Raw genomic sequence first — 22987 nt, forward strand, 5'->3', positions numbered from 1 at the left:
TACATATTTACCCATTTAGTAAATAAGAAATGTTAATAACTTGGAAAAAAAGCATTTCCGAACTTATGTTTATATGACTTTTTTCATCCTTATAATGAGTGGAATACGCTTTTAGAGTTTGGCCAACTATTTCTGAAACACTTTGTATACGTATAGTAATTATATAGTAGTTAAACGATCGTAATGTACATTTAAGCAGTAAACGTCATTTGGTGCGCTAAACTGTCAAAGCGAAATTATCTTACGAGATAATAAATGGCCTCACGTTAACTTCGCGCCGAGAAAAACACGGGAAATACACAGGATATTCTAAAAATCATATTTCCTGTTTATTACATTGATAGCTATGTGAAGAGAAACATTAGCAGATTTCCTAGTAACAGCAACAATGCCTATATCTGGTGAAAAACTGATGTACATTGCAAAACGATAAATAATATGGTAATTAATAAAAAGTTTTGTATATTCGTTTTTTATTTAATCTAAAAATTTAATAGTATCTTGTCTAATGGTAGATAAACCGGATTTATAAGAATTTTCAGATACATACGCGATAAACGTATAAATAATAAACATGGAAAGAACGATTTTACTAAAAAAAAAAGTATTTAAAAATTCAACTAAATAATTAAAAAAAAATTTTATTGTGCAATCAAATTAATTACGGCGAATATAGGTACATTAAACTGATAAATTATTAAAATTTTATGTAATATTGCTCATCGTACGTGTAATATTGCTCGTGTACGTGTTTCCTACATAATTATTGTAATGGCTCAATAAAATTGTTTTCAGATCTGTATCTAGCTAAATTTTTAAATACTTTAGCGAAATTGTTCTTTCTGTGTAATAAATGGGTCGCTCGTAAAAAGCAATATCGATAATAAAGACACTTCATCGAATATATAACGTTCATAATAAATTCGTACGCCATTTATTGTAAAAAAATACAAAACTATTTGCGTTTGACATTCAGAGATTTACATAAGGTTCGCTTTTGTCGCTTGATCTGCTTCCTAGAATTCTCGGGCACTGTCCTGGTACGTATTCGTTCTTAAAAGTGGATCGGAACCAGTTCGCCTTGAAATTAAAATAATATTTTATTGTATTATTACAATTTTATGCACCTTCACATTCGGATCTCAAATATTTGTGCACGTATCGAGAACTACCAGAATAGCCAGGTTGAAGGATATGAATGACATATGTGACAATAGTGGCGTTTATCTTCTTCAGAGAATGTTAAATTGTTACTTTTGCGGGCATACGTAACGCTGTGGAAAGACAACACGTGGAATGTCTTTAAGCGATAAGAATATTTCGCTATTATTTTCGTACGAAATAATTTGTTCGAATGGCCAAATGAATAAAAGTAAACAATATATTTTTTCCTTACGGAAGGAATGATTTTACTGAAGCATCTAAAAATTTAGCTTGATACAGATATAAAAATAATTTTGTCAAATCAATAAAATAATGTAGGAAACTCTTACTTAAATTTTTTAATATTTCAGTAAAACTGTTTCTTAACTTTTTTTTTTATAATAGTAATTAAAAACGATTAATGAATAAAACGTTTTTTGTGACGTTTTTGGAGATCTCAGAAATTAAAATGATCTTTAAATAATTCTTCAGTATAACCTATAAAATTAACTTTTAGTAATGTATATTATAATAGTTAAAAAGTATTCAACTTTTATTTTGTATATATTTAGCTAAAATTTGTATATCTTTTTATATATTTATATATTTTACATATTTTATTTTACTTTTGTAGTATCTGTTAAACGTGTTAAAGTTTTAAAATCGAAGAACAGAGAACTGCGTTTTAAGAGAATCACGTTTTGCCGGACATCGTACAGTCTATTGTTTCGATGATTATGCAGGCCATACTGTGAGAAATAATATGCAAAGTTTTGCGGTCAACAATACATTAACTCGTTCTCGTTGCTTTTTCCTTGGAACAAACGCATAGCAAAAGTAGCTTAACTTTAAATCAAGTGTTTCTATTTAGGAAGCTATGATTGCTAAAACGCTATTTAGACTATTATTTACTTCTTTACTTACAATTTTGAAATAAGAATATAAAATCGCTATAAAGCTGGGAAGTCAAATTACATGACATTCGACTGTGATAAAACCATCTTATCGTTTCTTACGTACATTGAGTCAGATTGATAAATTTTTTTTTATATACGTTAAACACTTTCCTTTTGCTTCATAAATTTTGTGTCTATTAGTATATGTATATTATCGCAAAAATAAAAAAACTCTTTCTAGATATTGAAATTAAAATAAAATTACACTGAATGCTTCGCGTTGAAGAGTAATTAATTTGATTTGTCTTTAGCTAATAATAAGAAACGTGTTTCAAAAACGTGTTTCTTTGATTGAATAATAAATAGAATAATAAATTAACTATGAATATTAGAAGAACTTTTTTAGTGAAGTTTTGAAACGGAATTCCCACATTTCAAGAATATTGCAATAGTTTTATATTATTGGCACAAACAAAACTTGCGTCTGACGCAATAAGAGAAAAATATTTGTTTGAAAACGTGGATGAATTTTTTTTGTCACGATTAAGATTTAAAATTAAAACTGTTGCGTTTAATTAATATATTCAATTAGTATCTGTTCTTTATATTATCTGCACTTAATCAAGCAGTTTGCAATCAGATAAAATAAAATATGCACATTGATTCACATTTCTAAATATGCGAAGAAAAACATTAAAATATATTGATTAAATGAATAAATATCCTCTAATTTTGTTCTTCATTGAATTATATTACGCATTTGCATAAAAAATATTTGTTAAATAACACGTAGAAATTATGATGCCGAGCCGAATCTTTATATAATTAATTATGAAATAAAAATATACAGATTATACGTATATTTTCGTTTAATTGTTATTAATTTTTATTGTTTTTTCTTTATCGCTTAATTTCTCTTATTATATATATTATATAAATCGCTGAACGAGATTGACACTTTAACTGAAGTTGAAAATAACGCAATGATTTAGCTTTTTACGTTGTAGCGGGTCGACTCATCAATTAAAGTCGCTCTTCCGGCCTTGCAACTTCATGTGAATCACATAAACTTGATTATATACGAATACAATGTACGAGGATATTTGTCTTGCGGACTTTAATCTGTTCTCTTTGTCCGAGATATATATTAGTTGTCGATTTCGTATAAAAAGCAGAGATTAAATTATGCCATCTCGGTACAACGGTCAACGGTTGACTGACGATCGTATGAAAAAAAATGTTGAATTCTGATTAATCCATCAATTCTCATCAAGAATATCACTAATACATATAGGCCAGTATTTATAGTCGATTCTTATATTGAGATTATCTTAAATATAATCTTAAGATGTCATAAAAAAACTAATCAGAAAGCTGTATCAGTATCTTAAGATATTACTTGAAATAAGACTGAATATATCTCTTAATTATCTGCTATTGTAAATACGCGTATGCCATAAATTTATTTTTCCGTATTTTAATCCATGAATAAATATACCGATCAAATGAATAAATCTCGGAATGAACATCCTTTATTTTTGTTTCTCATTGAATTATATTACGCATTTGCATTAAAAACATTAAAATATACTGATCAAATGAATAAACATCCTGTAACTTTGTTCCTCACTGAGTTATATTACGTATTTGTATCAAAAACATTTGTTAAATAATTTTTTCATAAAAGTATGTGAACGTTCGTATTAATGTAAAAATAAAGAAATATTAAACAAGGTCAATGATCGAGCCAAAGATGGTTGACAATTTGAATTAATATTTAATCGAACATAACAAATTTTAAATACGTTTTGGGACCACCGGTCCTTCTTCAATTATAAAAAATGATTGAAAAAGTTAGGTGAAAAAAAATTTTTTTACATATACATACATTACCAAAAGTGTATAAAAATTGTTCGCACATAAACTAGTCTTATATACTAAAATCGGTAAGTCACTTCAAAATGTCTTTTTGTCAATGTGTGGATAAAACGAAATGGACAAAACTTACAAAATCAGCAAATTATTAATGTCATCTCAAAGATTTTGATAAAAATGTATTGACTTTCCAAAAATAATTATAATGTCCAGCATCACGCTAGGTCAAGGCAAAATTAAAGTCGTCAATCGTCAGCGAGAATCAATAACAAGATTTAAAGAACTCAGCGTGAGAATTAATCTGTTCGTAATCAAACATGTTGGAGCCAAATTTTGTAAAAAAGAATAGATAAATTATAAGAATTACATGAATACCAGAATATAAACGTGAAATGTGTCTAATCGCAATCGATGCTCAGATTCGAATGTAAAAACGTATAAGACATCCAAGTATATATGTCTATTTATGATTGTTATTCCGAACGAACTCTAATAGAACGAAATACGATTCGTCCAGAGATTTTCTGTGTCTTTTTGCAAGTTAATTTCCTCTGTCTGTTCTTTAATATATAAAACATTTCTGCATGAGATTCTTCTCTTATTATAGTTATTATCAAACTCTAAAATCTTCGTGCCTTCCCAATCAAATGAATGATTGTATTGTAAGATATGTTGTGTAATTACATAATGTCTAGACGATTCATGTTTGATATTATTTCTATGTTCATTAATTCTAGTGCCAAGTTGTCTCTTTGTCTGTTCCACATATGACGCGTTACAATCATTGCAATTTATTTTATATATTATATCTTAGGAGGGGAAGTTATATTTGATCTGTCTTTCTGTACTCTAATGAAAGAATTAAGTTTATTTAAGCACCCAACCAGTTGTGACAGTAGTTAACTGATGAATGACATGATGGTATTAGTAAACGTTTTAAGTTTGGTAAAAACGGTAATATACAAAATTTTTTTTTTTAATTACGATCTGGGTTTTTGACATCCTCTTTAACTTTGTTATGATGTAATGATTTTTGTCATAATGTAATTATTTCATTTTTTTTTAATTCTTCTTGCGCAAACAGAAAATACTTTCACTTGTTTATTGGAACTATTACACTGTCAAAAATAAAATGTTAATTTTAATATTTTTGCATATCTCGAAAAGTCCACTACATGTCTTTATTAAGTTAAAATTAACATTTTATTTTTGACAGTGTACGTTGATAAATGGGAAATACTAAGATTTACTCTTAGTTTTCACGAATCTAAAAGTTTAATTTTTTTATTTCAGATTCGAAAACAATCCTCAAATCCGTCAGCGGCAGACTGCGCTCCAGCGAACTAACGGCTATTATGGGCCCTTCAGGCGCTGGAAAATCAACGCTCTTAAATATCCTCACCGGATACAAGTGAGTCAGCGTGGAGCTTCCACACGATATAGTTACTGCCAATGAAATAATAATGTAATGGTGCGCTAAAGTGGCGCTAAATAAGAAAGGCGTGCGTTTTAAGTAAAATATAACCTTGCGCATATTCGCTAAAACAACCGCACTTGTCGTCTTGTTATTATTATATTAGCTCGAAACATATTATTAAATTAAAATTTATACATATATTCTCATAGATACAAATAAGCTCGTAATAGTAGCAGATAAAATATCATTTTCTATTTATTGTTAAACAGCCATTATTGATTATGCTTTGTGATTCATGAGTGTTCACGATCGTCACGTTTTAATTATTCCCTTATGTTGTTAGTAATTCTGTACTAGCAAAAGATTATTAAAAGAAAAGTTGTGGGAGATATCCAAAAAAAATTAAAAAATTTTATAAAAACAATTAATAAACGATCGCTTCCAAAAAATCACTTTTGATTTAGCATTCAGCACAATCTAGTTATAATGAGCTTCATTAATTGGCAATTTATTTTGTTTCCTTATTAAAGCTTGTATCATAAATCTTTTATTCTTAAATCTTTTACAAAACAAATCACTTTTAATTTATCATCCAGCACGATCTTTATAAATTTTATTAGGAATTCATTTTTTTGTTTTATTAAAAAATGTTTGTCATATATTAAATCATTATTATTCGATATTACTACTTGATATATTATTATAAATCTCGCACTTTCTTAAGATTTACCGTCAGTTTATTAATTAAAACGTCCAGCAATAGGTATTTCTTGCGAGAAATTCTAACGCTTATTGTTCATATGTCAATAAACAAATGCGGTACACATTGAGAAATCAGAGACAATATCCCTTTCGCTTTCTCTTTACGATAATTAGTACCTCAGCTTTGGAATTTGTGCTTTGTTATTAAATATCTAGGTATTCCTCAATACTAGAATTTATTTGCAACTTTCAGCCGATTTTCAGCTTAGTTCCCGTCCCGATCGGTATATTTAAATTGCGCGGGGGGGTAAGGAACGGGAACCGAGCTGAAAATCGACCGAAAATTACAAGTAAATTCTAGCACTGGTAAATTCGTAAATCTATTCCACGCACGTCATCATAAACTTGCTGTCTCTTTACATAAAAAAAGATCGATTTCATCATGTTATTTCGCCATGACCTCGTCGCGCACTTTCAATTTTTTGTTCAAATCTTGTCCAAACGTTTCACTTTCTTCGCCATACTACGGTCTCACTTTCTTTGGCGATACACGATATCACTTTCTTCGCGTTCTATTACGACACTACGGAACAGAAATATACCGCTGTTGATAATAAAAATTTTGCAACAGAAATATCTACGTACATATATCGTACATAAATTTGATAATGTTTGATAATTTTCTGCATGTCATACTGAAATCGATCCGTGAAAACGTTTGACATTATTTTAAAATGACTTAAGGATATATAACATACGTTCTCAAAACAACAACAAAATTATGACAAAATTACAGATTATATTAGGTGTTTTGCGAATAAATAAAATTGATTTATTTTTTATTTATACAACAATTAATCGCTTTATCATGATGAAATTTTGCATGAATCATTTTGAGTACTTAAAGTACTTATATTAAAAAACTAAGATTTTTGTCATTATTGTTTAAAAGAATTTAATTTTTAATGATAAATAAAATAAATAAATAATAAAAGCGTGTTGTTAACAACCACAACAAAAGATGTATGAATAACAAACATAATGTTATTCATACATCTTTCACATACATATAATTTGTAGTATAAATATTGGCACATTTCCAATTTTAATTTACTTTGCAAAGTAACTCTCTCTATATATAATAGACCCTTAAAAAAATTAATATATTCGGATTAATATAGACTTTCTATTTTTAATATTGTCTACAATCAATTAATATTGTCTACAATCAACTACTATCAGAATGGTTCTGTTTAATGAAGTAATTTATGATGTCTTTGTCAGAAAAAAATTATGTAAATTGCTGTAAAAAAATTCATGAAAATTTTCTAATTTATCTTTTAAGACATAACATATAACTTTTTTGAACATATGTCTCGGAATGACGCAACTAATACAGCATATTTATTTATTTAAATAAATCAACGGATTCTGAATTGACTTATCCAAAAATAATGTAATATCTTTTAAAATACTATGTCTTTCAATATGTTACAACAGTCGTTTGAGATTTCCTATATACTTTGCATTCTGCGTCATACATAAAAAAAGGTTCCTTTTCATTTGCGTACAAATCGAATAGAGTTATTATGATGTCAAGGCGCGTTCCTGTCTCTGCTATATTTTGCGTAGAGATTGTATAAGAACTTTATCAGCAGGAAATCAACTTGACATATCTTTTTTGCTGCCATTACCTTTGAATTGTACAAGGGCGTTACACATGACATCTCGGCGAGAACTGCTTTTCTATTAAATTGCTCGAACTGGTTTTCGACAAGTATACATTTTATAGAAGTCAACACGCAGATCCGGTCACTAATTGCTCAGCATAACGATGTTGTATGATTGCTTTTCGATCGAGACAGACATTTACAGTATATAAAGCAATTATAATAAATCTGCAATTATAATAAATCGTGTTTGCACAGTTACCGAGTTTTTATGTCGCAGTATATTTTGAAAAATATTCTACCGTAATTTAGTTAAAGTTCAAAATGTATATGACTATAAAATGCAGGGATAAATTATAAACGCATATGATGACACAAAAAATGTACCAAACCGAATAATATGAATCACTTCTGATCCATCCAGTTTTGGCCGTCTATAATCGCGCTTCAAAATTAATTATCTTTTTGGAATCTTCATAATGTTCGCAGGTTCGATGCAGTTTGCCTTTGAATAAGTGACCTACGATGTATTTGTTGCTGCGTAAAAGTTGTTTCGCTGCTTGTTTGCTTCTTTTCCAAACCGGTTTCATAGTCAATCAGTGCAGCATATCTACACTTGCAAGATATCGCGTTTTACGCACCTACGATTGAGAATCTTTCCGTGATATATGTATGGCGATCTAACATTGAGTTTCTATGCGACACGATAAAGAAATTTATGAGTTATTAATAACTGTATCTTCGATCAAGAACGTCTACGATCGGTTTAAATCTCTTCAACGATCGTTGTATTATATATTTTGACGTAAGAATAGATGAAAGACGCTTCTATATTCGTACAACGAGAATGATGAAGAGATACGCGTGTATAAGTTCCTATCTTTTATAAATCATTAATTCTATGATGCAATATGTGAATTTGTGGGAAATCGCTACAACATATTATTACAAGCAAATTATATATTTTCCATGTCAAATTATTTATTAGAAATTTCTTACCAGGACGTCAAGTGCAGAAGGCAGCATCACGATAAATGGCCAGGAAAGAAACCTCAGTGCCTTCAGGAAACTCTCCTGCTACATCATGCAGGATAATCAACTTCATATGAACCTAACGGTAGCGGAAGCTATGAAGGTTGCAGCGAGCCTTAAGCTTGGCTCACACGTTAGTCAAGGAGAGAAAGAAGAAGTGGTAAGCTAATTTTCTTATTTGATATTTTCCCTTTGATAAACCGTAATAGCATAATAACGATTAAATTTAATTGTTTATTCGTATGTACGTAAATATAAAATGTAAATGTTACATATATAACAATAGTATACACAGTGAAATAGGAAAATTCATGTTGTGTTTGTTTCATCTACTTCAGTGCTAGAAAAAGCATTATTTGTTAATATTTATTATCCATGAGAATCTGAGAAAATCTGTGTAATTTTAATTAATTATCAGCATTATTTTTTAATTGTACAAATAAAAATTTAATGTAAATCTTTTTAATGTATTTAATTTTATGTATTATCAATTTATTAATTGACATGTTTATTTACCCTCCTATAGATCCAGGAAATCCTTGAAACTCTCGGCTTGTCTGAACACCGCCGTACTATGACCTCGAACCTGAGTGGCGGTCAAAAGAAAAGGCTCTCCATCGCACTAGAGTTAGTGAACAATCCTCCTATAATGTTTTTCGACGAACCGACTAGGTAAGTTTTAAATTTTATGAAAAATAAATACATAATTCAGTATCTATAACTTTGTTTATTAATTTAAAACTTTATTTTGCACAAGTTTCCAACATATTAACTCACAATCAGAAAAATATGTACATTATATTGTGATATTAAAATTACAATGTATTGATAAATTATTATTCAGTGACGTGTAATTTTAATTCTCTGTGTATACAATAATTTTATTTCAAGAACGAATTTTATGACACGACTTGTTCAATGAGAATGAGAACAATAACTAAGAGAATTAAAGAGAACAAGGAAGTGTGTACAGTACTTAAATAGTGTATTTAAAGATTTGGTTGAATACATCTCGAGTCCGTCAACCAACAAGAAATCCAGTAACGATCTCTTTTGCTTTCTCTAAATGAGACTTACGAGAGAGAAACTCCGCCTTTTTTTGATAGCTTCCTTGATCTTCGAATCTCGATCTTGGCACGGCCAATGTCACCAGGAAATGTCATCACATTTTTTATAAGATTACGGAAATCAGATTGTACATTTTTTTTAAGTTTTTTTAAATTTTAATGACCGCGTCATGTAGTTCACGTTGAATTTCTCTTTGCAACTTTCAAGGAACTCTCAATACAACGATCGGTCGCGTTCCCGATTTGCAACGAAGTGACTGCGTCTTCCATATAACTATATAACGATAAATGTTATACGAACGTTGATTTTAGAAACTATCACAAGTCTGTCCGAAAATTAAATAACTTATTAGGTTAATTTTTTTAATGTCTTCTACTTATTATTCTGAAAGCTGATCCACATTTTGAATCCTGTGATATATAAAGAGATTACGTATACAAATATCGCACATTTAAAATATCTCACGTCAGTCGAAATGAAATACAAAAGGGCATAACACGCAGCGGGAGAAAGTAAACGATGCTAAGTTTTTTTAAACGGTTCTTTCTCGTGAAGACTTTCACTGACGAGAGACAGTATATTGAAATTTTTGCATCTACAGCGACGTATTTCATTTCACGAATTTATCATATACGATGATTTATAATAAATCAGCTCATCTCTTACAAAAATCTAATATTGGCCACTTTATTATTGGAAGACAGTAATTACTTATCTTAAGTACTGAAAGTACTGAATAACAGTGCTTTTAATACTTAGAATAATTAATTACTGTTTTTCAGTATTAGATTTTTGTAATGGATATGTCATGTTTGTGTAATGACACAAGTTAATAAAAAAAATTCATGTATTCATGTTGTATAAAAAGTTTGAATTCGATTTCCTGGTTTATGTGTGTAATATATATCACGTCCTCCGCAAAATGTTCTTCATTCCTCAACCGGTTCGTAAGAACCGCTCGATATCAGTTTTCTTTATGATGGCAGAAGACAACGACACAAAAATAAATCAGACCGGTCCTTCCAACTCTTTCAAGGTCTGTATGAGAACTTAATCCTCCTTTATATAAAAAATTACTCTCCTAACGATCGTTCACAGTTAATCATATTGGAGGAAAGAAGAATATTAGTTATATACTTCTTCATTAGCACATATAACGGATATTTCGTGCGGATAAAAAGATATATCATATATAATTCTGCTCTTTTATTTTATTATATGAATATATAATATGTACCACCGACGATATACTATTAAAGACCGACATCCTTACGGGAGTTGTCGTCTTTGTAAATATATTGAAGTGATTAAGAGTTATAAAAACTGATAATATTGTACTAATTTTATGATTTATTAGTTTAGTAGACGTATTTATGCATTTAGAATTCAATAATACTCGATTTTTCTTTAAAATTGTGATTTCAATGTTATCGTCAAAGTTTTATTATCAACAGAAATGATAACTGCAGAGAAAAAATTGTAATTTTTCTACAATATATAGGATATTATAGCTTTACAAGTATGCATATTTATTTATGGAACATTTATGTAATAAAAAATCATGAATTTAATAATGTATGAGCCAAATGTTTATGTTAATAATAGCAAATTTATATCAATTATCGATAATGTCAGCGTTCTTCAATTACCTCCGGGTCCTTTTTATACCGCCGAAAATTTGCCCAGGGTTAACGGTCTTTAATAGTATCTCGTTGGTGTATATACATATAATATTATATAATATGTCAATTCAAATCTACTTTTCAACGCTGTTATAAATATGCAATATGCTACTATAACGGGAAGAAGAAAGTGTAAGTATACTATAACGATACTGATGTATTTTATTTGTTTACAGCGGTCTGGACTCCTCATCCTGTTTTCAATGCATCTCATTACTGAAAACTTTAGCACGTGGCGGCAGAACGATAATTTGTACAATTCATCAGCCTAGTGCAAGACTTTTCGAGATGTTCGATGCTCTCTACACATTAGCCGAAGGTCAATGCGTTTATCAAGGTTCTACATCACAGTTGGTGCCTTTCCTAAGGACAATTGGCCTCAATTGTCCGAGCTATCACAACCCAGCATCGTTTAGTAAGTACTTTTCTTTTTATATCTTTAAATAAGATTATTTTAATATAATTTATAATATTGTTTTATATTAAAACAAAGATAAAGTAAGGAAAATATGTGCTTTTGAAAAATTTGTCTCTATAAAAGATTTATTTTTTTTATTTATAATAGATTTTATATTTATATAAAATCGCAAATATTTATGGTATATGATATCTGATCTGCTTTATAGTCATTGAAGTGTCGTGCGGCGAATATGGTGACAATATCAAGAATTTAATTAACGCGATAAACAACGGCAAGTACGATATACGTGAAGGACACCCGTTACCCGAGACGAAAGAGGGAATGAACAATTGCACTGCTGCGACGGGTATATTGAAAAACAGCGATAACTTGGACAAAGCGAAGATCAAAGACAAAAACGATATCAGTAATCTGCAGGAAAAGTTCCCGGAGGAGAAAAACGAAATTAATAATGGAAAACTCATTCATGGCTACGCTACATACAACATTGCTAAGCAAGGTAACATTTTTTTAATCATATATTTCGGTAATGATTGTAATCTGACGATTCTTTTAAATTGTTTATAAATAACTTCAATTAATATAATTGAATAATTATAATTAATATATAATAATTAATATAATAGTTTCTGTAATTGCGAGTTAAGTTTTAGCCTCCTGGAAAAAGTTGTTCTACGTTGACTTTAGGCACATCCTCCTCATTTTATTTTATAGTTATTTCATTCAGGATCTTTTACTTAACAAGCGAAGTTGCTTGTTAAAAAAACTTTCTTCTATCTTATAGCACAATCTTATACATATAAAAATTTATCCTACCTGTACAGCTTGCAGCAACATTGCTGCAACGTTGCAATGTTATTGTAATATTGTTGCAAGCTTTTGTGGCATAAATGTGTTCTCTTTTCATTCACTGATTATATTTTCTTAATTAGATTAGGTCTTAACCTGTTGTGGTCTTATATCGAGTTGAATTCAATAATGCGTCAACCTATCATATAGTTCATCAATTCATTATTGTTGTATACGATATATCATTATATTATATACGAATTATATACGATTATAATCAGCAAATTATGTTTTTAAGATCTACATAATTTTTTCAATTAATGAAAATTCTTTGATTCATGTTTAGATCAGTCGATTATATAAAGTTTTAGACGAGTTACCTACTTAATCTTCGCTTACTTTCAAGAAATAGTTTCGACCGCAAAGTAGGGTTATATAGCGTGTTTCATTTTAACTTCCCCAGGCAAATATTTCAAAAAATATTTGCCTGGGGAAATAAAAATAAAACACGCTGTATAATAATTACAAAGAGCTGTTATTGATGAATTCGTAGATTTATCATAGCAAAATATGCTACAAAACGTTACAAACAATAAGACAATATAAATATTAAAATTAATATTTTAGCGTTGGATGTGGCAATACCAATGGATTCGGATAAGAAGGACAATGCTAACATAGCTCTGCTCGATGAATCAATCGTAGTCACACCTGAGAGATATGCGACATCCGAGTTCAAGCAATTTTACATCATTCTGAAGCGCGCCTTACTTTTCAGTCGTAGAGATTGGGTAGGTGTTTAAAGAAAGATTACTCTCCTTTCTAACTATGAGTTTTATGATATTCGCAGCTTTAAGGTTGCGCGACTATCTATGAAATATTCATCACCTCTAATGTATCTCGAAATTTTTGAATGTTGTTTAATTCTAATATTCCTCTAATATATTTGCAGACTCTCATGTATCTCCGACTTTTCGCTCATATTCTAGTAGCAGGGCTAATCAGTGCATTGTATTACGATATCGGAAACGATGGCGCCAAAGTACTTAGTAATCTGGGTTTCTTGTTCTTCAACATGTTGTTCCTCATGTATACTTCCATGACAATCACAATTCTGTCCTGTAAGTCGCTTGTAATTTACACTATTACCTCGCGACTGCAAAGAGCGATTATTATTGATACATTATCCTTATAAACCATTTACTTATTTCTTTTTTTATTTGTAGTTCCGCTGGAACTGCCTGTACTTTTGAAAGAAAACTTCAACAGATGGTACTCCCTGAAGTCGTATTACTTGGCGATTACCATTTCGGATCTACCGTTCCAGGTAAGATTTATTGGATAACGACAGAAAAGAAATAACATATAGTTTTGTTGCACAAATGAATAAATAATTATTCTCATCCTTTACTTTTCAGACTGTATTTTGTATATTGTACGTCACCGTCGTGTACTTCCTAACGAGTCAGCCAGCGGATATAACGCGATTCTCCATGTTCTTGGGCACCTGTTTATTGATATCTTTTGTTGCGCAATCAGTGGGTCTCATGGTAGGTGCAGCGATGAACGTGCAGAACGGCGTGTTCCTCGCGCCGGTGATGTCGGTGCCTTTCCTCCTCTTCTCAGGATTTTTCGTCAGCTTCGACGCGATTCCGGTCTATCTACGATGGATCACGTACCTTAGTTACATCAGATACGGTTTCGAGGGAACCGCTTTGACCATTTACGGCTTCGGCCGAGAGAAACTAAAGTGTTTCCAGGTAGGTTTTAAACGCTGCATTCGCAATGTTGATCGTTGATTGCGACAGGCGTTGCTGAACTTTTTTGTGCATTTTAGGTATATTGCCACTTCAAGGATCCGGAGACGACTCTGGAGGAATTGGACATGCTTGACGCTGACTTTACTTTGGATATTCTGGCTCTCCTGCTCATCTTTGTCGTGCTGCGAATTGCCGCGTTTCTTTTCCTGCGTTGGAAGATTAAGACCGTCCGATAGACCATCAGTATGTATAAACATTGTAAAATCAGATGTGGTTACAAGTTGTGCTAGTTAACACAAGTGTTTTACCATCTATCGCGTAGAACCTCGCAGGCAAAAACGGACGCAATTTTTCGTAATCTCGTAAATTATATTCTAAAATGGCGATACGAAGACTCGGTTCCGGTGTCTTGCGACAATAACAATCAAGATATAAGGAACTTTACGCGAACAATGGATTCTCGCGACACTTCTCGGTGAGAACTATTCATTGTTAAAGAGGCATTAGTACATTTCGAAAGTATCACGAAGTATGATCTACTTTTTGTCACATTTTAGGGTTGCTAAAGTTTAGTTGATAATAGGACCAATACCAATGTAACTTATTTATATCCTTAATTTAATAACGACGACGGCTGGTAGTTACGATTGCAACATTTGTCCAGGGTACTATTCTATACTATATATATGTATACGTATACATATACAGGGTGTCCGCAAAGCGCTCTAATAATCGGGCTAAACAGTCAAAAGAGGACTTTTCAGTTTAATCCACTCTACTTATATAAGGGCTTTGTCAAAACTTATTGAACACCCTGTATATTCGAAATATACTATATATCTTCCCTTTTTTACTGTGTCGGTACTCTCTAAATCTTTTAGAATGAATCTCACTCTGAAGAGTCAGTTTCAAAGATTGAAAATCACTCTTTCAAGACTTTTTCAAAAATAAGATTCCACTCCAAAAAATTTAGAGAGTATGTATATTTTCGTTAGAACATAATCAAGTATTGATCTTGAATTTATATAGTCAACTAAAATTTAAGCATTAAATTCAAGCGTAAAATCAGCACGATCGTACAGTGACTTAAGATATTATCAATTATTTGGAATATATGCCAAAAATCTAGAATTGTTTTGAATATCAGCCGAAACAAAATAATATTTTAAATATATAATCTTAAAGTATAAATCTTTTAAAAATACATTTTTTTTTTTAACACTTCATTTCATTTCGGACAAAACAGTCTTATTTTTTTAAAAAAACACATCCAGGTTTTCAAACATTTAAAATGAAAGATTTGTTAGAAAAGAGAGAGAGAGAGAGAGAGAGAGAGAGAGAGAGAAAGAGAGTTTAAAAGTTTCAAAACTTTTCTTCTCAAGCTTTCAAAAATCTTTCAGTTTCGTATAATATTTAAAGAAATTCAAAGCAATTTTTTTAAACACTTTAATCATTTGAAAAAAGAAGAATTCAAATGCTTATTACTAAATTGTGCGGCTGAATGAAGGCAAAACGAAAGGATCAACTCGCGCGTGTTCCTCAAGAGGGTCTTATTAATTGCCCTCAATTGTGCCTAATCTATGTGAACAAACACGAAGCCTCAATCAATGATGTATTTCACGAACGACCATTCTATTTTATCCGATGGCTGTGAGCTTCATGATGCAAAGAAAAAAAAGAAAGGGTTAAGGAAGATCAAACGTGAATAATTGTATTCTTAAAATTAAGTTCGGATGAAACGACGAACGTCCGAAATGGTTTATAAGCGCATGAATTTATATATATATATATATATATACATATATATCTTGCCAGATTAAGTTCACATATTGAAGGTCAAATGTTTTTGATGCTTTACAAGAGAAAGACGGTTCTATCGAACTGTCAAAATAAGTGTTTACGCATTCGTTTAAAAGCTTGTGAATATTCACAGCCACATTCTTAAGCAGAACAACAAGTCAAGATACATTAAGTCAAAATGACATTAAAATGAAACGAATACATTATTGAAACGTGATTAAAAGTGATTTCTAATTTATTTTGATGCCATTTTAACGACTTGTTTTGCTTAGGTTTAGATGCCGAAGATAATAGCGTGCAAATGTACATAAAGATATTCCTTAGATAATTTAGAATAAATAATGGCAAATAAATTCTTTCCGCGTTACTCTGTATCTGTATCAGTGTTCAAAAACTGATGCAAAAAACAAATTTTTATACATTTTCGAAAATAAATTAAATTATTAAATTGATTTGTTGTTGTATATGAATTGTTACTATGTTTCATATACAGAATGTAAGATTACAAACAAGCGTGAATTAATTTTTCTAGTGTGAAATCGTGTTAAGTGGTAGAAAGAATAAAACTTCTAAAGACGGGAGAAGAAAACAGCAATTTAAGATGACTCTATGTCGTTGTAAATTAATATATAAAATTTTTATTTGTATATTTTCTTATAACTCACCAAAGTTAAAGATTTGAATCGACGATTTACAAATATGAATACGTATTAATGCGATTGCGGCGCTCAAATGGATAAAGCAGTCCTTACGATATACATGTATATTTTTACTTATTGTTAAATGAAACGAACAATAATCAATTGATAACATAATCGATTGTTAATATAAATACACTTTTGTAAAATAAGATGCATCGAGATGTGCATGTATATATAATTATGCCGAATTGGCCTTACTATAGTTTATGCTGTATGTACAATACGAATAAAATATGCTTTTTGTAATACGATAAATTGCAATTTCAATAATCTCTGTTGTATCACATAATCGGTTTTTTTTAATTTTTACAACCCATTATACTGAATACTAAATTTCTTTATTTACACGGAAAGAACGGTTTTGTTGAGAGGGCTCCATTTGTTTATAAATTGATAGTACTGTTTCTACATTAAATTTACCAACAATTCGTTTGTGCACAAAAATTATTACCTACAGCTCGATTGTCTACGAGCACAAATATAAAATTAAGAAAAAAAGGCACGTTTGCATACACTATTACTTACAAACTGCATTGTATACATATATCTAATTATTGCTTACAGATCGATTGTCTATAAGGATTTTTGCTCACGAATATAAAATTATGGCTAAATTATACGTCTAAGGCTAAATTCTACGCGCATGAATATAAAATTAAGACTAAATTATACATGAAAATAATTTGTTTTTAAAGTGTAAAAATTTGTATTTTAAAATAGAAAATTTGTGTTTTTAAAACAGAGAATATTGCTTGTAGGTAATCGATCTGTAGGCAATAATATTATATATGCAATGTATAATAGTTTGTGAACAATAGTGTCGTGTGTGCAAATGTGCTTTTTTCTCTTAATTTTGTATGTATTTGTGCGCAATAGCACACATAGGCAATTGAACTGTAGGCAATAATTTTTGTGCGCAAACGACCTGTTGGCAAATGTAATGTAGACAAACAGTGCTGTAGCCAATTACTGATGCTTGTAGGCTAACGAGGTCCTCTCATTTTGTTAAAGGCTTTAAAAATTTAGCTTAATATATAGATCTAAAAATAATTTTACTGGACCATCCAAATAATTATATATAGAACACTCAAAATGGTTGCTAGAATGTCAAAATATTTTACAGTATTATTCATTATGTTTGAGATTCTTACGTAATTATTTTTATAGTCCAATAAAATTATTTTCAGATTTGTAGCTAGTTAAATTTTGAAGTACTCCAACAAAACCGGTTTTTCTGTACAAAAAGTTCGATCTTTATTTAAGAATTAAATTAAATTAAAAATATAAAAACATATATCTTACTATTGTAATACACATGATGTCCTATTTTAAACGATTCACTCAAATATCTCAGAAACACTGTGTTAAATCGAAAAATGTTTCAGATAAAAGTTTTGTGACTTCGAGGGGGACATAAGATGATATCATTGGTTTGACCTTGGGTGGCGTTGTCAAGGTCAAGATAAGGTCACTTTGAATTTTTTAAATAAAATTCCCATTTTTCATTAGATATTCTTGTAGCTTACCTTAAGAGCTTTCCAAAACACTATAATTAAGTTTATTTTCATCAAATACTTTTTGAGTTATAAGGCTTGCAAATTACAGCGCCACCAGCATTAGCATTACCCAAGGCGTCCGACCGACGGCTAAAACCTCTTGAATGTTGTACAGGATGATGATCTGGATAACATTTGTTATCCAGATCAAGGTTATTGGAGGTTGTTCCTTTTATTTTCATATTTGTACTAAAAAATTATTTCTATGTAGAAATGAAAACAAGAAGTACAACCTTCAACAACCTTGATCTTGACAAATGTTATCGAGGTCATAATCCTGAACAACATTCAGCCGTCGGTCGGACACCTTAGGTAATGCTAATGCCGACGGTACCGTAACTTTCAAGTCTTATAACTCGCAAAGTATTTAATGAAAAAAATTTTATTATAGAGTTTTGAAAAATTCTCGAGATAAGCTACAAGAATATCTAATGAAAAATGGGGAATTCCATTTAAAAAATTCAAAGTGACATTACCCTGACCTTGACAACGCCACTCAAGGTCAAACCAAGGATACCACCTGATGTCCCCCTCAAAGTCACAAAATTTTTGTCTGAAACATTTTTCGATTTAATACAGTGTTTCTAAGATATTTAAATGGATCCTTTAAAATGGGATACCCTGTATATAGATGTACATATATGCATTAAAAAAAATATTTTCATATTATATTGTATCGCAATATTAATTACTTGTGTCACGTAAGGATGATCTTTTCTCATTTTTAACTTTCAACTAAGTAAGTGTAAACTATGACTTCTTATCTATGTTTTCTTATTGGACTATATCTACAGCATTCTATTATCTGCAATTGAAAGACTTATGTACCACAATAAAAGAGATATACATTACATCTTATGACTTACGTAATGTGACTGTCAATGATGCGATTAATTAATATTACAGAACAAAGCTCAAAGAGTAATAAAATGTATAAAAAATTAATGTACGATAATATGTCAGCTTTAAACGCTACTTACTTTTGACCGTCTTTTAAATAAATTTACAATTACTATAAAATTTGTACTTAATTAATGATATCTTAAATTAATGCCGTGGATAAAAAATAACAATGGTACTTCAAATAAGTTGTAAATGCAACGTTTCAAATATAATTGCTTTGCAATCTTTTTTTGGCATGCAAAAATTTATAGCTTATATAACACTGTAATCATAAATTGGTGCATCACGGATGAGAAATAATTAGTCGAAAAGCAGATCATACCATTCCAGCAAATGAAAATGGATTGAAATGGATTGGAAATTTTCAATCCATTCGAATCCGCATTTTAAATCCATAAAAATGGATTGGATTCCGTATAAAAAATTTTTATACATGTAAAAGTTTAAATAAATTAAAGTAGTAATTACATAAAATTCAACAGTTATTATTTTAAAACTTTTATACAAAAAATATACGCTAGTTGTATAATAAAGGAAACGTATTAAAATATACATAAAAGCGATTTATTTATTAATTAAAAATAAGGAATTTATATATGTAACATTTATTGTACATATTTACGTCGTTCTTTTTATGTTCTTTTAACTATTAAATGAAGTAGAATTCATAATATATTTTTATGGTACAACTTTTTTTTAATTCAGTTGAATTAAAACGAAAAATTTCTTATTTATAATTCTGAATAAAGTAGCATTCATGATGCATTTTTAAATGAAACAATGGATGTTCTACTTACAATTTTTAATTGAATAGCATTCATGGCCCATTTTAAAAGAAAAACTTTCTTTTTATTCAATTGAATTAAAAAACTGCATTTCCTATTCAGAATTTTGAATTGCGCAGTATCCACGATGCACAGAAATGTTTGATATTATTTTTAGATTCAACTGGATTGAAAAAGTGCATTTCCTATATTCACAATTTTGAATTGAGCAATATTCACGATGCACACACAAAATACTATAATATTATTTTTAGATTGAAAAGCATAGAATCCATGCCATTCCTATAAATGAATAAAAATGCATTTAAGATTGAAAAGAAATAGACATTTGTTTCATGCAATTCTTATAAATAAATAAAAATGCATTCAGGATTGAAAAAGATTTATTTTAATATTCATGAATCCGTATTTCTGAAAATCTGAATCTATTTTAATCTACTTCAATTCATTCTCATTTGCTGGGATTACATTAGTGTTTTAAGATTAGCTTAATGGCTCATAATCATACGCTACTGGTCTATAAAAACGGAATTTCCGTTGTTTTATTAATGATACTCTTTGTACACATATGTATCATTAGAGATACAGTGGAACTATCAAGAGCTATTAGGTATAAATCTTGTGTGTGTGTGTGTGTGTGTGTGTGTGTGTGTGTGTGTGTGTGTGTGTGTGTGTGTGTGTGTGTGTGTGTAAACCGACTATTATTTTTTTAACATTCACATAAATGATTACAAAGATAACATGTTATAAAGACCATTTCTGGATTATCATTCAGAATATGCAGTGTTTTCAAATTACATGTTTATAAAAAAATCTGTTTTTTTAGCATCATACAAATTATAAAGAAAAACAGTAATACAGTGAAAGAATAAATGAATAATTGGTATATATAATTAGTAAATATATATATATATATGTATATATATATACATGTTTATAAGAACCGATATACCATAATAATAAAAGTTCGACAACCATATCGGCGCTTGGTATTTAAAGCAATGTTTCTAACATAAACGGTCTTATTTCCAATCTTATTATTGTTTATACACGCTCGCCTAAAATGCGTAAATCTCTATACATATCGGTTATTGCGAAGAATATTGCTAAGGTCTCGGTGGTCTAAAAGGCTTAGGACGCTCGCACGGAAAGCAAGAGGTACGGGTTCGACAACCATATCGGCACGTAATTATAATATCTGAAATTAATTCATTTAAATGAATATATATAATAGTTCAACATCTTAACATTCAGAGCGTAATGGCGCTTCGTATTTAAAGTAATATTTCTAAGATAAATGGTCTTATTTCTAATCTCTTATTATTGTTTATAATAATAAAAACCTTATATACTTTTTATTAGAAAATTTTTCTTTCTGAAAATCAGCAAGAAAAGAATATATTGGCAATACGTGATGTACAATTTACGAAAATTATATGCAATATACTTTTTATTAACAGGCATTATGCAAAACAGAACGATGGAAAATGGAATGGATTTTATTTGCAGATATAAGTATAAAAATAAAGTCGTTCAGTTTCTGTATTGTTTCAATATAAAGTAAATTGTACTACTTTTAATAAAACAATCAAAGTTCTGATATTTTGCAAATTAGTCACAATTATGATATTAAATAGTAATTAATAAAATTTGCATAATGCACCCGTTAAATGACACTGATTTTTTTCTCTATGTTAACCTTGCAGCTTATTACACTAATCACGTTTGATCTTGTTCTTTTTCCTACATAGGTCTGCGTTGTTTCAGTTTGAAATAACAGTTTAAGGATAAAAAATATATGGTAGACAAAGAGTTGACTGATTGTCGTATCGTTTATGAAAAACAATTAAAATTGTGTCGGATACACTTGCATAGATATACCTATTCGTTGCCATGAACTTCGATCCATAAACGACATAATAATCGGCCGACACTTTGTCTATCGTGCGCTTTTATCCTTAAGACATATTTGCATTGCTTATGATGCAAATAGCGTAATATTGCATAGTAATATCTTTTTTTTGCTAAAACATTTGCAAAACAAAATGTTTGCTAAAACAAAATGTTTGCTAAACCATTGTGTACATTGCGGGAAAAAAAAATATTGTTATGTGATATTAGTGTGATTTCAGCGTAAAACTTATCGGTAATGCTTTAGCAATAATAAAAATATCAATCTTTTTCGCTGTAACATATGTACATGCATCATATTTTTGTAGTTATTCAAACTGCGCGTCGAAATGTTTCCGGACTTCATCTAATGCAATTAAATTACTGCAATAATATCGCAAGTTAAATTAAATTGACAATGTGCTGAAAACCTTAAATAAATTTATTGCGAAATTTTGAATAACTACAAAAATATGATATATATGCATGTACATATATAGGATATAGATAATTCACTGGGAATTATTTAGGCAAAAAAGATCTAGCTTTGACCGTCATAGGCCTGAATACGCTTATACTTAGTGTTTAATTCTTGTCGGTCCGAATAAAAAATCTTATTATTGATTATTGCCGAGTTTTAGTTTAAAATATAGTATATTGCTGTGCGATGTGATTTCATTTGCGTTACAACCCAGCAAACGAAAATGGATTAAAATGGATTGAAATTTTTTTAATGCCTACTTTACATCCATGACAATTGATTGTATGGGTTGAAATGGATTGGATCCGAGCTGACACTAGTTTAATATTAGAAAAAAAAAACATTCATATTTAAGGGTTACAAATTTAAGACATTTATAATAATTATACCTGAAATTAACTACTTCAAATTGGTGA

The 22987-nt window shown here is 29.8% G+C and overlaps 1 protein-coding gene across 5 annotated transcripts in view; it reads left to right on the plus strand.

Moving 5' to 3' along the window:
- Positions 1 to 15604, plus strand: part of LOC108763649 (ATP-binding cassette sub-family G member 4) — a 45896-nt gene extending 30292 nt beyond the window's left edge. For all 5 annotated transcript variants that reach the window (XM_018511477.1, XM_018511476.1, XM_018511475.1 and 2 more), the window contains 10 exons: positions 5208 to 5325; positions 8706 to 8895; positions 9262 to 9407; positions 11662 to 11900; positions 12112 to 12405; positions 13323 to 13486; positions 13648 to 13816; positions 13922 to 14022; positions 14114 to 14455; positions 14533 to 15604. In XM_018511477.1, coding sequence (XP_018366979.1) covers positions 5208 to 5325; positions 8706 to 8895; positions 9262 to 9407; positions 11662 to 11900; positions 12112 to 12405; positions 13323 to 13486; positions 13648 to 13816; positions 13922 to 14022; positions 14114 to 14455; positions 14533 to 14691 — 1922 coding nt within the window. In that variant the 3' untranslated portion in view covers positions 14692 to 15604. The remainder of the gene's footprint in view (positions 1 to 5207; positions 5326 to 8705; positions 8896 to 9261; positions 9408 to 11661; positions 11901 to 12111; positions 12406 to 13322; positions 13487 to 13647; positions 13817 to 13921; positions 14023 to 14113; positions 14456 to 14532) is intronic.
- Positions 15605 to 22987: the final 7383 nt, after the last annotated feature.

Source organism: Trachymyrmex cornetzi, unplaced genomic scaffold (assembly GCF_001594075.2).
Source record: "Trachymyrmex cornetzi isolate Tcor2-1 unplaced genomic scaffold, Tcor1.1 scaffold372, whole genome shotgun sequence".
NCBI lineage: Eukaryota > Metazoa > Arthropoda > Insecta > Hymenoptera > Formicidae > Trachymyrmex > Trachymyrmex cornetzi.